The sequence below is a fragment of the Scomber scombrus genome, chromosome 15, assembly GCF_963691925.1.
Source record: "Scomber scombrus chromosome 15, fScoSco1.1, whole genome shotgun sequence".
Classification (NCBI taxonomy): Eukaryota; Metazoa; Chordata; class Actinopteri; order Scombriformes; family Scombridae; genus Scomber; species Scomber scombrus.
In genome coordinates, this window is record NC_084984.1 from 14,856,337 (window position 1) to 14,870,764 (window position 14,428).

General features: G+C 40.0%; 2 protein-coding genes across 2 annotated transcripts in view; one reads left to right on the top strand and one right to left on the bottom strand.

The window, feature by feature from the left end:
- marveld2a (MARVEL domain containing 2a) overlaps positions 1–8,482 on the top strand; it is a 32,248-nt gene extending 23,766 nt beyond the window's left edge. The window contains exons 14-18 of the mRNA XM_062435216.1: positions 327–454; positions 4,592–4,777; positions 5,392–5,563; positions 6,832–6,873; positions 7,972–8,482. Of these exons, the coding sequence (XP_062291200.1) occupies positions 327–454; positions 4,592–4,777; positions 5,392–5,563; positions 6,832–6,873; positions 7,972–8,067 (624 nt within the window). The 3' untranslated portion in view covers positions 8,068–8,482. The remainder of the gene's footprint in view (positions 1–326; positions 455–4,591; positions 4,778–5,391; positions 5,564–6,831; positions 6,874–7,971) is intronic.
- Positions 8,483–12,275: 3,793 nt separating this feature from the next.
- Positions 12,276–13,886, bottom strand: ankrd34ba (ankyrin repeat domain 34Ba). Its single transcript, XM_062434524.1, has one exon. It carries the CDS (start codon positions 13,884–13,886, stop codon positions 12,276–12,278), a length of 1,611 nt encoding a protein of 536 aa, XP_062290508.1.
- Between the last annotated feature and the right edge of the window lie 542 nt (positions 13,887–14,428).

A 14,428-nucleotide genomic window follows, 5' to 3' on the forward strand; every position in this document is an offset into this window, starting at 1 on the left:
GAACAGATATGTGAATAAATACATTTTCCACATTGGTTTTCCATCATTATTTGATTGGTATGAATGTGAAAAAGGCATTAAAGTGCATTCAATGTGTTCTTAAAAAAGTCTTAAATTATTTATTTATTTTGAATATATGTGTACTTTATTGTGTCAGTACATGTAATTGATATATTTCCTGTTATTAAGACATGTTGACACAATTTTACTTCCTATCTTTCACCCATCCAAAGTCATTTAATATAACAATCATACTTTAACATTATTAGAATATATACGGTTGTTTTTAAACATATAGGTAAAATGTGTGTGACTCTTCCCTGCAGGTGAACAATGTGTCCGTCCCGGCTGAGGAAGTCCCGATGGCAGCGTACCCTGAGAAGCTGAGAGGGTCCAGGAGTCATCTGGACGACGAAAGCAACTACGACAAACCTCCGTACAGCTACACACCGCAGTGAGTTTACTGACGAGAGAGAAACACACCTGCACTGGTGTGTGTGTGTGTGTGTGTGTGTGTGTGTGTGTGTGTGTGTGTGTGTGTGTGTGTGTGTGTGTGTGTGTGTGTGTGTGTGTGTGTGTGTGTGTGTGTGTGTGTGTGTGTGTGTGTGTGTGTGTGTGTGTGTGTTGGTCCTCTGAAATGAGGCCAACGCGGAAGTATCTTAGAACTGCATTCTATCAAAAGGCCACCAGGGGGCGACCGTTTTGGTGTCAAAAGGACTTCCGTCTCTATACAAGTCAATGGAGAATTCACCAACTTCTCACTTGATTTCTAACCTCAGTAAACGTTTTCAAAATGTGTTTATGGTCTCAATCGCTCGCTTTAAAGCCTTCTTCAATGCTTTATGTTAATGTTCATTTGTGAAATTTTGGCCTCCCTGATTTTATATTTGACAATAAAGCAGTGTATGCATTAGGGCGTGGCTACGTCGTGATTGACAGGTTGATTGGTTCACAGGTTCAGGAGCGCGGACAGATAGACTGCAGGAAATAGCCGTGAACTTGTTTCACACCGACAGTTTTCTCCGGAGTTTTGTGGTTATAGTTAGTCATAACAGCTAACTTGGTTAGCATCACCAGGTTGCCCCTGTAGACTGTGGTAGATCCAGCCCTCGCAACCTCCCCCGCTCCGTCCGCTTGCTCCTCCTGATGCCCATATAAGTAGAATCCGTGTTTTTATTTTTCCCGGCATGCACCTGAAATTTTCAAGATGGCGCTGCTCAGATCCAAAACTATTGGCCTCCGAGCAGCAGTCCACAAACCAATTGGTGACGTCACGGATGTTTCTTATATACAGTCTATGGTGTCAGTATGCTGCAGATGTGGGTGCAGAAACACTGTTTAGTGCAGATTTTTGAAACAAATAAAGCAACAAAATCTCCTCAGCTGTAATCAAACTGAGGATGTTGTGATTTAAGATGTCGGTGTTTTAAGCCTCATTCGGATGTTTTCTATTGCGTAGGAGGAATGATTTTAACCTCACCAGCAGGAAAAGCTGCTTGTCCTTCTCATATAAATATATTTAGGAGCCAATATGACAACAGAAAAGCTCATCTAATCAGTCTTTGTAATATCAGCTACAGAGTGCAGAGAGACTGTTTAAATGCAATGCAATGTGCAGATTTTAAAGGTTTTATTTCCTTTTATTTGACATTTCAAAGTAAAGAGAAACTGGACGACGTGTAATAAATGTCCTTTAGTCATAATCACACTGTTGTGATTTAAGATGTAGGTGTTTTAAGCTTCATTCGGATGTTTTCTCTTGCGTAGGAGGGATGATTTTAACCTCACCTGCAGGAAAAGATGCTTGTCCTTCTTGTATAAAAGTCTTTTATTAATCTGATAGATCATACAGGCCTGTTTTGGAGCCAATATGACGACAGAAAGAGAGAAAAAGAGCCGCATAAAAGCTTGTCTTATCAGTCTTTGTAATATCAGCTACAGGAAGTTTAAGCTCTGTTTTTAGCCAGTATTTGATAAATTAATAAGGTACAGTAATTCAAAAATTGACACTATACTAGCAGCATAATGGTGATAAAGTGATAAAAAATAAATAAAATAAAATACTATATACAATAAACAGTCTGTGTAAAATAATCTGCAATTATATAAATCTGCAATACACATAAATTACTACTAATAATACAATATACAAGTGTGCAAAGGACAGCCTCAGTCTCTTTTTAGTGGGAGTGGGAGATACTGGGAGTTGTGGTGTTGTACAGTCTGATCTAATAACAATAATAATAATAATAATATATTTATTTATATAGCACCTTTCATACATAACATGCAGCCCAAAGTGCTTTTTACATTTGAAGGAATAAAAGAAGAGCAAACAAGTCCACCAAGTTAAATTCAACAGCTTTAAAAATTGGCACCATTTTAAATAAATACTGAATTAGCTATTAGCAGTCAATGTTTGCATTGCACTCATAGACTTACAGATAATAACTATAACTGGATTACTTTTGGTCCTGAAGACATATTTAAACTCAGTTTTAAGTCGATTTACGGACATTAATTGCTGACGGAGAAGGATTTTACTCCCCACTCAGATCTAGCATCTCTATATAGCACATAATGTAAAGAGGTAGTATGTAATATGTAATGTTTAAAGTATGTATTTGGGTGTTTGGGGCACCAATTTACTTCTTTTCTTCAGATCTCTGCTGTCAAAGCTTGCTGAAACTTGTTCTTGTGCAAAAAAATGTGAACCAGTCTGTGAACTATGTGATGCTTTTTTTCTTTCTCTGAGGTCAGAAAACAAAGTGCACACAATGAATTGTATATCTGCCTTAAATGAATTCATTAACGTAGCCAGTTTCAGCAAAGAAATCCAAAGAAATGCGTCATGGTGGATCGTATTTTTATTGCAACACCGAAACTATGAAGTTTATTTGAGCTGATGGTGAAACCGGAGAGACGTGAATATTTAAGTATGTAAAACAAACAAACAGGAAGTCATAGTTGACCTATTTAATCATCATTGGATCACAATGGCCTTTATGTTACTTCCTCCTTCGATTATAGGAAAGTTACTGAAGAGAAGAGAGACTTAAAATGAAAACTGTCACACATGGTGATACCCAACTCTATCTCAGAACATCACCTTCAACCCAGCTCCCTCCACAATCCCTCATCAACTGCCTGCATGAAATAAAAGTCTGGATGATCACCAACCTGCTCAAACTCAACAGTCAGAAAACTCAACTCATTGTTGTCGCTCCCAAGACTCTGCTCTGCAAATTAGGAGATCTTGTTCTCCTGGTTGATGGCTCTTGCATCTCGCTGTCCTCTGAGGTTTGCAATCTGGGTGTTATTTTGGACTCCACACTCTCATATGACACACGCATTAAATCTGTCACCAAATCCGCCTTCTTCCACCTAAGGAACATTTCTAGACTCCACACTCTCTGACTCAGTTGCTAAGACTCTCATACATGCATTCATCAACTCCCGTCTGGACTATTGTAATGCCGTCTTGTATGGGGTCCCCCAATAAAACGCTGGACAGGCTCAAACATGTCCAAAATTCAGCTGCCAGGGTTCTCACTCGAACCAAACCCTGGCAGCACATCACCCCCACACTCAAACAGTTGCACTGGCTTCCTGTTCTGCATTACTTTCAAACTTCTCCTCCTCACCTATAAATCTCTTCATACTGTTGCACCCCAGTACTTAAAGCGATGGTTCGGCGTAATTTCGACCTAGCGTCATATGCACCATGAGGTCTATCTAATCACTGCCTCAGCCCTTTTTTTCATTTGGTCGCAAAATAGTGGAGTTAGAGCCATCAGCCGAATGGCTTAGTACAGGCGCTAACGGAACCACCAGTGTATCTCGTAAATTACCCCACTAATAATGCCTGGATTGTTATCAAACTTCCACAGTAGTACAAATAGGGTCTTTACTCATAAATCGATGCATTGGAAAGTTTGTAAGTACACCAGGAGTTTATTAAAATAAACACTTACCTGATGGCTTTTACGCTGCTGCTACTGCTAAAGCTGTAAACATCGTCGAAATCTTGCGCGACCACACAAGATTTCAGTGATCGCGCGAGATTTCGACACCTGTACTAAGCCATTCGGCTGATGGCTCTAACTCCACTATTTTGCGACCAAATGGGAAAAAAAGATTAGATAGACCTCATGGTGCATATGACGCTAGGTCGAAATTACGCCGAACCATCGTTTTAACGGACCTCCATGTTCACCATCCTTCACGGGACCTGCGCTCTGCCGACTTGGGCCTCCTGTCCATTCCCCGCACCAGAAGGTGAATCTTTGGGAGCAAGTCTTTTAGTGTGGCAGCTCCTACACTTTGGAACTCGCTCCCTCAGGACATTCGCCAAGCACCGACTCTGGACTCTTTTTAAATATAAGTTGAAAAGGCACTAGTTCCTGCAGGCTTTTGCCGGCTAAATGTGTTTTTGTCCGTACTGTACTACTGTTGTTGTCTGTGTTTCTTGTTATTGTGAAGCAACCTTGGGTTTCGTGAAAGGCGCTATATAAAATAAAGTTATTATTATTATTATTATAGTTTACTGTGGGAGATATAATGTAATAATAATAAAACTTTTGTCTCTCAGGCCTGCATCAGAAGAGGAAAGGCCTCTGCACAACGGAGCTCCGTACAGCAGTAACTCAGAAGCACCGAGCTCCACCGGAAAACCCAGAAAGAGACGCGCAGGTCGACCACGCCGCGCCGATGGAGAAGGTTTCGACACGGACTACAACTCCTCTGGAGACGAGCTGGATGACGACGACTTCTTCAGGTACAAACTATAATAAATTAACCCTCCTGTTGTTCTCGAGTCAAGGAAGGGAGGGAGGAAGGAAGGAAAGAAGGGAGGGAGGGAGGAAGGAAAGGAGGGAGGAAAGGAAAGAAAGAAGGAAGGAGGGAGGGAGAGAGAAAGGAAAAGAGGAAAGAAAGACAGAGGAAATAAGGTAGGGGGGAGGAAAGAAAGGGAGAAGGAGGGAGGGAGGGAGAAAGGGAAAGAAGGACAGGAAAGAAGGTAGGGGGGAGGAAAGAAAGGGAGAAGGAGGGAGGGAGGGAAGAAGGAGGGAGGGAGAAAGGAAGGAAGGAAGGAAAGAAGGACAGAGGAAAGAAGGAAGGAGGGAAGGAAAGAAGGAGGGAGGGAGGGAGGAAGGAAAGAAAGAGAAAAGGAGGAAAGAAGAAACAGTCAAAACAGACTGGGTCAATTTGACCCGGGAGGACGACAGGAAGGTTAATTTAATCCCACGAAGAGCTCGCTTGGGAGGAAAGAGAGGAAAGAAAGAGAGAAGGAGGAAGGGACATTCTGTAGAAGTTTAAGACTCATCTACATCTACTTCCTGTTGCTGTATTTTAAATCTGCCATCTCTGTTCCTTCTTTTTCTTCTTCTTCAGTGAATTTCCTCCGATCACCAACGAGCAGGACCGCAACAGCTACAAGCGCGAGTTCGACCGCGACCACCTGGAGTACAAAGACATGCAGGCGGAGCTGGACGCCATTAACAGGAACCTGGCGGAGGTGGACAGAGAGCTGGATGAGCTGCAAGAGGGAAGTCCGCAGTACCTGGTGAGAGATTACAGCTAAATAATACCAGTATAATCATTCACTGTTTACTGGTGTTTATTTACTACAGTATAACCATTCAATGTTTACTGGTGTTTATTTACTCACATATCTATATGATTTACTATGGTTTAAAAACGTGAATTATCGTCAGTTTCAATACATCTTTCTTTCCTTCTTTTCCTTTCTTTCCTTTTTTCCTCCTTGTTCTTTCTCTTTCCTCATTTTTCTATCTTTCTTTCCTTCCTTCTTTCTTTCTTTCTTTCTTTTTTCCTCTTTTTTCTTTCTCTTTCCTCATTTTTCTTTCCTTTTTTCCTCCTATTTCTTTCTTTCTTTCTTTCCTTTTTTCCTCCTATTTCTTTCTTTCTTTTTTCTTTCTGTCATTCTTTCTTTCTTCCTCCTTTTCCTTTCTTTCTTTCTTTATTCTTTCTTTCTTTACTCTCTCTTTCTTTTCTTTCTTTCCTCCTTTTTCTTTCTTGTCTTTCATCCTTTTTCTATCTTTTCTTCCTCACTTTCTCTTTTTCTCTCTAGGTGGATAAAATATGTAATATTTATCATTCTTTTGTGGTTACACCATTTGACATTTTCAGGAGCATTCAGTCTTACTTTTGGTTAAAAAATGGTGCAAATGTCATTTCAAATGATATAAGATATATAAGATATTTATGAATTGCTCATCTTACCAACCCTTATTTATCACTGAGCCTTATAGATTTTAATATCTCAATGGGACTTTGCCTGGTTAAATAAAGGATAAATAAATAAATAAATAAAAAATACAATTAGCTTTAAACCTTGTAGCATTAAAATTGCTTTAAACAATAATTTTTGTACATTAACAATGGATCCAAACACTATGAGTAATATGAAAATGTTTTGCTCATTCTGACTCTACAGAATGTTTAGTGTCTTTTTAATGAATTATTTTATATCTATGATCTGCAGCTTTAATATGACTATGTGAATGTTTCATATTTATTCATCAGGTGGAAACAAACATGACTTCCAGTGAATACATTTTATTACTTCCTTTGTTTGCTAACGTTTGCCATAAATGTTTTATTATAAGGTGATAATATGTAAATACTGTGTTTATAGTTTGTTTCCACTGAGCCCAAAGTGGCAAAAAAACAATAGATTTAAGAAAGACAATGTGACAGAGGCGACAAAGACATTGTGTTTGTTCTTATTATTAATCTTAAATTTGGGATTTTTATTCCCGATTTCAGTTTTCAATGTGACTGACAATGAGTTTGTTCTCTTTGTAACAGGATGCTATGGACGAGTACAGCAGGATAAAGGCCATGAAACGGGTACGTGTGAGGTCATTAAATGGATTCATAATAAAAAATCGTATTTCTTAATTAATTAAAGAATATTAAGCTGAATGTTATAGAGAGGAGTTTGTTGTGTTAAAATACAGAAAGTGTAGCGTAGTTTTATCTAAATGAATTTGGCTGAATATTTTAGGTGATTCTTGGCAATAACTCAACTCTCATGAGATTTCAGAATGAGACTTTTAATTTCTCTGTGTGCTCCTTTCCATCACGTTAAAAGATACTTATAATTAAAAAATGAGCCTTTCAGTGGCAAAAACGAGCTCTATTAGTGGATCTACATTGGATTACTGACTGAGCTGCTTTCACTCAATTCTGGATTAATTAAAACAATTATTGTCCCAATTAGTCACATAAACAAGAAAGGGGAAAATAGGATTCAGGTTGAAAAATACCAAAGTTTCCCTTCAAGTTAAAATCTGTATTTATTATAACATCTATTCATCAAAACTCAAAATCACCCTGATTTTGATTAAGAATAGTTTATAGTTATTAGTTTATAGTTTATTATATATTTGTTTTAATACTTTAAAACGTTTTTCTACTTTATTTTATGTTATTATTATTAATCTATAAGTTTTACCTTCTTATCGATTTTATTTAATGTTTCTTCTGTCTTTTAATCTCTTTATTAAACTTTTTTTTCTTTCTAGCTTTTATTAAACTTAAACTGTATTTAATTTTCCCTTTTCTTTTGTCTTTTTAATCTTTTTTTAACCTAATTTTCTTTTTACTCTAACTTTTAATAAACTTTTTGTCTTATTCTCTCTTATTTTTCTTTTTTCTTTTACTTTATTTACATTTTTTAAACATTTTTAACATCCTTATTTTCTCCTTGCATGCATTGGTCTCAGTTTTTTCTTTTTAATTTGTTCTTGTTGTTTTTATTCTTTCATCATTTTTATATCTTTTCTTCATGTCGTCACTTATTCTGTCTTATTATCAGCTTGCCAATCAACTACGAAGCACTTTAAACTACATTAACCTGAATGAAAGCTGCTATATAAAGAACGTTTGATTGATTTATTCATCATATCTTACTTTTCTCTCTCTCTCTCTCATCGTCTGCCACAGTCTGCAGACTACCAGATGAAGAAGCGTCGGTGTAAATATCTGAAGGGAAAACTGAACCACATCAAGAAGATGGTCAGCGACTACGACAGAGCCTGAGCGACGCTGCGGGGAGGATTTAAACACCTGTCCCAAACAAGACAGAAAGGACTATAATTAGATCAGAGTTTTTTGGGTGCTGTTAGAGGAGAAAGTGTCCACAGTCCGCCTGAGCTGATAGCTGACAGCTGGAGAAACTATGCAGAGGGTTTTATTTGTATATATGAGACACAGAAAACAAATATTCTGCTTTTATTCCACTGTCTGTACTGTGAGTGTCACCTGCCGTAGATACTGATATGTATTTATTTTGCATAATGTGATCAGAGCTGAAGTAAACAAATTAAAACAAAATCCCAGTTCATTTTAAATGGTGTTAAACGTTTATAATGACTCATCTTTTTAATCCTCATTTTTAATTCATTCTTTTTTTCTTTTTTTAACAACAATGTAAACATGTAAATATGTGGGAAACACTGATGTACTTAATGTTTTTATGTTTTTATTAGTTGTTTTTTAGGGTGTGTTTTTTGTGTGGATGGTAGAACAGATGATTATGCATGTTTAATGTGTAGTGATGTACTTTTACACTGATTTGTGACACATTTTCATCATAATAAATGCTTTTATTAAACACTTTTCCCCCCCTATTTTTGTTCATACACAGTGAACATCTGTATTATTTTTGCGGTTACATCATCTCAGTGACAGATGCTTTTTTTAATTTCACAGCTGATGGTTTCTTAACCCTTACATACTGTTCAGAGTCACATTTGACCCTTTTTCACATCTGAGATCAGTAAAAAAAAATGTGAGGAAATACTGTGACGAGTTAGAATATGAACAGTATGTGAGGGTTAATGACTTTTGTATCTCATAATTACAAGAAAACAGAATTTACTCTTAATTATGAGAACATTTGCTTTATTTCTTCCTTGTTTTGAGCCCCAATAATATGGAAAATGTCAATATCACTGAGTAACATGGATGGTATTATTATTATTAGTATTATTTTTATTATTATTAGCATGTCACCAGTTAAACTAAAACCAGGAAAATAGTCTAATCTTCTCGAAGTCGTCCAGTTCCTTCAGAAGCAGCTGAACAAATGTGGGAGGCTGTTGAAGTTTACAAACTTAGTCTAATTTAAATATCATCCAAAAAATTACAATAAAAACTTTTGCAGTGACAATTTATAGCTTAAATTTAATCAGGTATAACATCGGTTTTCCTGTAATCGTGAGATACAGAAGTCAAAATTACCATCGTTGATCTATTGCACAAATTCTCTGACATTTTTAACCTTCGCGTCGTCCTCCCGGGTCAAATTGACACCGTCTGTTTTGACTGTTCCTTCTTTCCTCCCTTCCGTCTGTCCTTCCTTCCTCCCTCCTTCTCTCTTTCTTTCCTTCCTCTCTCTTTCCTCCCTTCCTTCTTTCCCTCCTCCATCCCCTTTTCTTCCCTCCTTCTTTCCTTCCTTTCCTCCCTCCCTTCTCTCTTTCCTGCCCCCTACCTTCCCCCTTCCTCTTTTCCTTTCTCCCTCCCTCCCTCCTTCCGTCCCTCCCTCCTACCTTCCCTCCCTTTCCTTCCACCTTTCTTCCCTTGCTTTCTCCCTCCTTCCTTCTTCCTCACTACTTTCCTTCCTCCCTCCCTCCCTTCCTTCTTCCTCCCTTCCTTCCTTGACTCGAGGACAACAGGAGGGTTAAAGTCCAAACAATGACTTTGAAGCTGCAATTATCAACATTTTTTTACTATTAATAAGTCTAATGCTAAAATCTAAAGAATCCAAAATTACTGATAAACTACGCCGTTCCCCGCTACTCTATGCAGCTTTTTTTAAGCCTCTTTGAGCTCATAGTTTTGAGTTTTAAACCCACAAATTAAATTATTATTCACTATCAGCAGCAAAACAGAAGACAGACACAGTTGTAACAACTGATGAAGAGAGCCAGGTGTTTCCTCAGGAGCTGCTGCTGGAGACTAAAACAAAGCTGAAATAAGAGTTATTATTTGGGCTCAGCTGAGCAGAAACATGGCTTTTTTTTTTTTTTTTACACTAACAGTGGATCAAATGATGACAGATACAGTTTGTAGTGACAAAAACACAGAATTATCACCTGAATCTGCAGTTTCACTCAGCAGTATGCATTTTTATTTTATTTTTGCCTCTTTCAGTTTATTGTTTTTGGTTTTTGAACCTTTTTATCAGCCTGGAAAACCTACAGTACACTACCTGTCCAACACTTAAAAGCAGACAGACAACGTTAGCAACTAGCTGGTGAAGACAATAAAACATCCTGCAGCTAAAGAGTCAGATCATTTTACACAGGAGTCATGGTGATGCTTTCCATTTGTACTCAGAAGTTTGGATTTCAACTGGAATTACCCATGAAATCAGATTTGTACAACAGTGTTTAGGGCGATATATACTGACCTGAAGGAGAGGGGGAAATATTTCAAGAATTTCTGGTTTTAAAGATGCACATTTACGAGAAAAAAACTGAAAGAAAAGTTGTTTTATTCTGCCGAGCAGTCACATAGCCTCACTTTGCAACACTGGAGGGACGTTGCTTGTCGTGCATTATGCTGCTGTGGAAGAACTGATCAAATTGTACTTTTCAGTTGGGTTTAGTAATAAGGAGATACTTGTCATCTTAGCCCAGAATCATCAGATCATCCTAAGCATCTGGACTTTGAAAAGACATTGCAAGACATTGGGCCTGTTTCAGAGAAAAAAAACAATACAAATCTAGATCAGGTGAGAGTAAATTTGTGAGTTTTCTTTGTGGCAAATTTTCAACTTTATAATGTCCAAAAACGTCCATGTTTTGGTTTTTTTGTACATACATTTATGAGATTTTTTCTAGAAAATGTACGACTTTAAAGCTACCCTTACCTTTGTTACATTTTTACACATTTTTTTGTTTAGGTTAAAATGCTATTAATAAGGTAATGGCACTCCAAAATCTTAGAGAGATCCACCAGGCATAGAAACTAATCATTATTCCATTCTCATAATATTCTGTGAAAACTCATTCGGTCCAAATGATATGATTGGCCGAGCGACCTGCCTGTTTTCCCCTCCCACATTACGTAATCGCGTGCGCCCCTAACCGGAAGAGAGTCTGTAGTGGATCCACGGCATTATAATACATGATCCACGGAGATAGCCGTAAACAGACAGTAGCGACTGACAATGACCGACAAAAGCGGGCCACGGCTTCCACCTCCAGCCGCTCCTACGGGGAAAAAGAAAACTATATATATATATAGAGCGCGTTAGCGGAGGGGAAGGAAGTGCGGAGGTGGGACATAGGAGGGAGGAGGGGTTGTTGCTGTTCAAGTTTTTTTTTTTTTTTTCAAGTGCTGAGTGAAATGCAAGAAAGGTAAGAGTAGCTTTAATATCTGAAATATTACAGGTAAGTATTTTGTTTTTGTTTTTCATATATGACCCTAATACGTTGTCGTAGATTTCTGACTCGGAAGTTCGGAGGAACTTCACCAGCCCCAACCTCAAAACCCCAACCTTGTGCATCAATAGTGTCAAAGTTGTAATAATATCCTGTTTATTAGCACATTTGTCTTATTTGTGTCTCATTAAATCAGTCGTACACACAGCACTGTCCAACTTCTATTTGTGGACATATTACTACGCTGTTTGTATGTGCAAAATACTGTGATATGTGTTTTTATCAACTGGTATTGCAATCAAATGTATAATGGGGCTAGAACTGGTTTTTCTGACTTCTTGAACTGGGAATGATGTCACACCCGAGTTTGAAGTGTGCCAACTTCCAACTTCCAAGGTAAATGGAACGCAGCAGAGCAGAAAGGAGAGTAAATACTGAGCTTAATATTTGTCAAATGACCGGAAACTCGACTCCAAATGCTGATGCTGCTCTGAGACTACTGGAGGTGCAAATAGGCAGAATTTTGTGCCAACACATTCACCTTAACTTTATTAGGTGTTTTTAGTTTGCTTTGCTGCTGCCGAGTGGCCAGAAATTCTTTTAAAAATGCAACTTTTAAGGAAGTGTTTCTTACTAAAACTGCACACTGAAGCAACATGCACAGTGACAACACACAGCTCACTGAGGCAGAGGGAGATAACTTCAACATGTATGTCATTACATTGACTAGGATCTCTTATTTTTCTTTTTATATCCTCTTTGGTTTCCGTCGTGGAGTTTCTTTACACAGACGCTACGTCACATAAACACGTTTAAACATTGAAACACATTGATGATCTTCCCTCCCTTCGCTGGATTTCAAGCTGTAGTTTTGAACTGTTCGGTCTGCATCGAGTGTCTCCTCTGCAGCATCCTCTTCGTCATCTCTTTGGGATGCCCGGGAGGAGCGGAGGGGAGGAACGTTTTTAGCCCAGACTCCTGGACTCCACTGGAGCTGAGGTTGTAAAGATTGAGGGCTGGAGTGTTGGAGGAGTTGAGGGTCAGAGGAGGCAGAGATCGAGGCCTGGCTTGAGAGTTGTGGTCCAACAAGAAGGCGCCAGATCCTCGTCGCTCTAACCCGGAGAGCACTCTCCTGGTCGGGCCGAATGTCGACAGTGACTCCCTTGAGCCAAACGTGCTGGAACAGCGTAAAGGAGCCAGCTTCTTACCCTCTGCTGCGTCTCTCGCTCTCTGTTGGGAATCCTCGGGGAGATTTCGGATCCCCGCAGCTAGCTGAGGGTCGGAGCCGTAGATGTCCGTACCCAGCTTGCGCCTCTGGATGATGCTGTTAAGGCTCGACGAGGCCATGCTGTGAAGCGGAGCGCAGAGGTTCTTGCCACCAGAAAGGGAAGAAGAGGAGGTAACCAAATCTGTTCCGAGGTTTACAGAATGAAGATTGGGATGGGAGGCGGAGTGGGACGAGTGGAGACCTGGTAAGGATATGTTTTGTCCCGTGTGTTTGGCATGTTCATTCTTTCCATCTCCTTCTACTCTGCTTCTCAGTCTTCCATCATACCATTTGAAGTTGTCAGCATTTAAGTACGTGTTGTTGTCCTCATCCAGTTTGGGAACTCTGAAGCAAAGATCCTCAGTTTGGTTGATTTCTGAGGCTGCGTGAGTCTGCCAGTTGAGCAGAGAAGCTGGGATCCTCAACCACGGCTCAGAGTTCAACCTCAGGAGAGGCTGCTGCAGTCTGTTCGCCTCCGCTTGGTTGAGACCTCGAAACCACGATGGCGAACACGGATGTGAGTTTACGCCACACGACTGGGCTTCTTTAAAAGAGAAGACAGGCTTTGGAGGGTGTAAGGAAGAGGAGGTGCATTGGGGGGAGGTGATGAGCTGGATTTCAGAGGGCGACGCCGGAGCTGCTGATGCCGTTTTGTCCGTCTGATCAAGAGGACCGAGTGGAGGGATGTTGAGATACTGCTTGGCTTGCAGTTTCCCACATGGGAACTTGTCCGTGGTTATGATGATCACCTCCTTCCCTTTGGCTTTGCATGTGTCCAACAAAAGCTTCAACACCTTCCAGTCTCCAGCCATGACTGCATAGACCAGCGCTGATGTCCCAGACTGATCCTCCAGGCTGATATCCGCTCCATTGGCCAGAAGTAGGGACACCAACTCGGTGCCGGCTTGCTCCTGGCAGGCGTGCATCAGCGCAGAGCAACCCTCCTTATCCTGGATGTTCGGGTCCGCTCCTTTCTCGAGAAGAAACTGGACGAGTTTGACCCGGCTGGCGCTCTGGGCGTCAGTGTGCTGCGTCCTGCAGGCCACCATCAGGGGCGTCTGGCCTTGGCCGTCGCTCTCGTTGATGTATGCCCCTCCCTCCAGGAGCAGCCTCGTGAGTCTCAGGCGACGGAGGAACACCGCTTTTAGTAAAGGGTTACCTGAATCCATGGCCACCCCAGGGTTACAGCCTTCTCCCTCCATCCTTTTTGGTCCTGACTGGTGGTTTTTGGAGGTGTAGTTGGACAGGTTTCTGGAGATGGTGACAAAACAGAGAGTTATGCACAAGTAGAGCAGCTGTTTTACTTCAGAGATCTGAAAAAGGGGGAGCTTTTTTGGGCACCCCTGGTACAAGTCCTATGCATTTTTCCCATAGACAATGTTACGTGACTCACAGTTGGAGCACATTATGGATCAGTTGGATCAGCACAAAACTCTCCTGGCTGAATCATCAAAGATCTAAAACATAATGTCTGTTTTTGATAAAAAGTCAAAGGCACAGTTACATCATCGACATATCGAAATATCATTCAGTCGTGGACGTACAACTTTGGGGTTAACTACGACTCCTAAGGTGCATTTTTGGCAAGAAACATCCAAGACTCATGGGAGTTGTTCCTTGCCACTGTCACCAAGTGCTTGCTCATGTGGGAATGTTAAGTCTCTTTAAAATGAAACCTGAAGAGTACGGTTTAGAACCTGCTCTGTGTAAAGTGCCTTGAGATGACTTTGTTGTGATTTGGCGC

What these genes read in the sequence shown, in the direction of transcription:
- ankrd34ba (XM_062434524.1), bottom strand. Translation starts at nt 13,886, where the DNA reads ATGGAGGGAGAAGGCTGTAACCCTGGGGTGGCCATGGATTCAGGTAAC.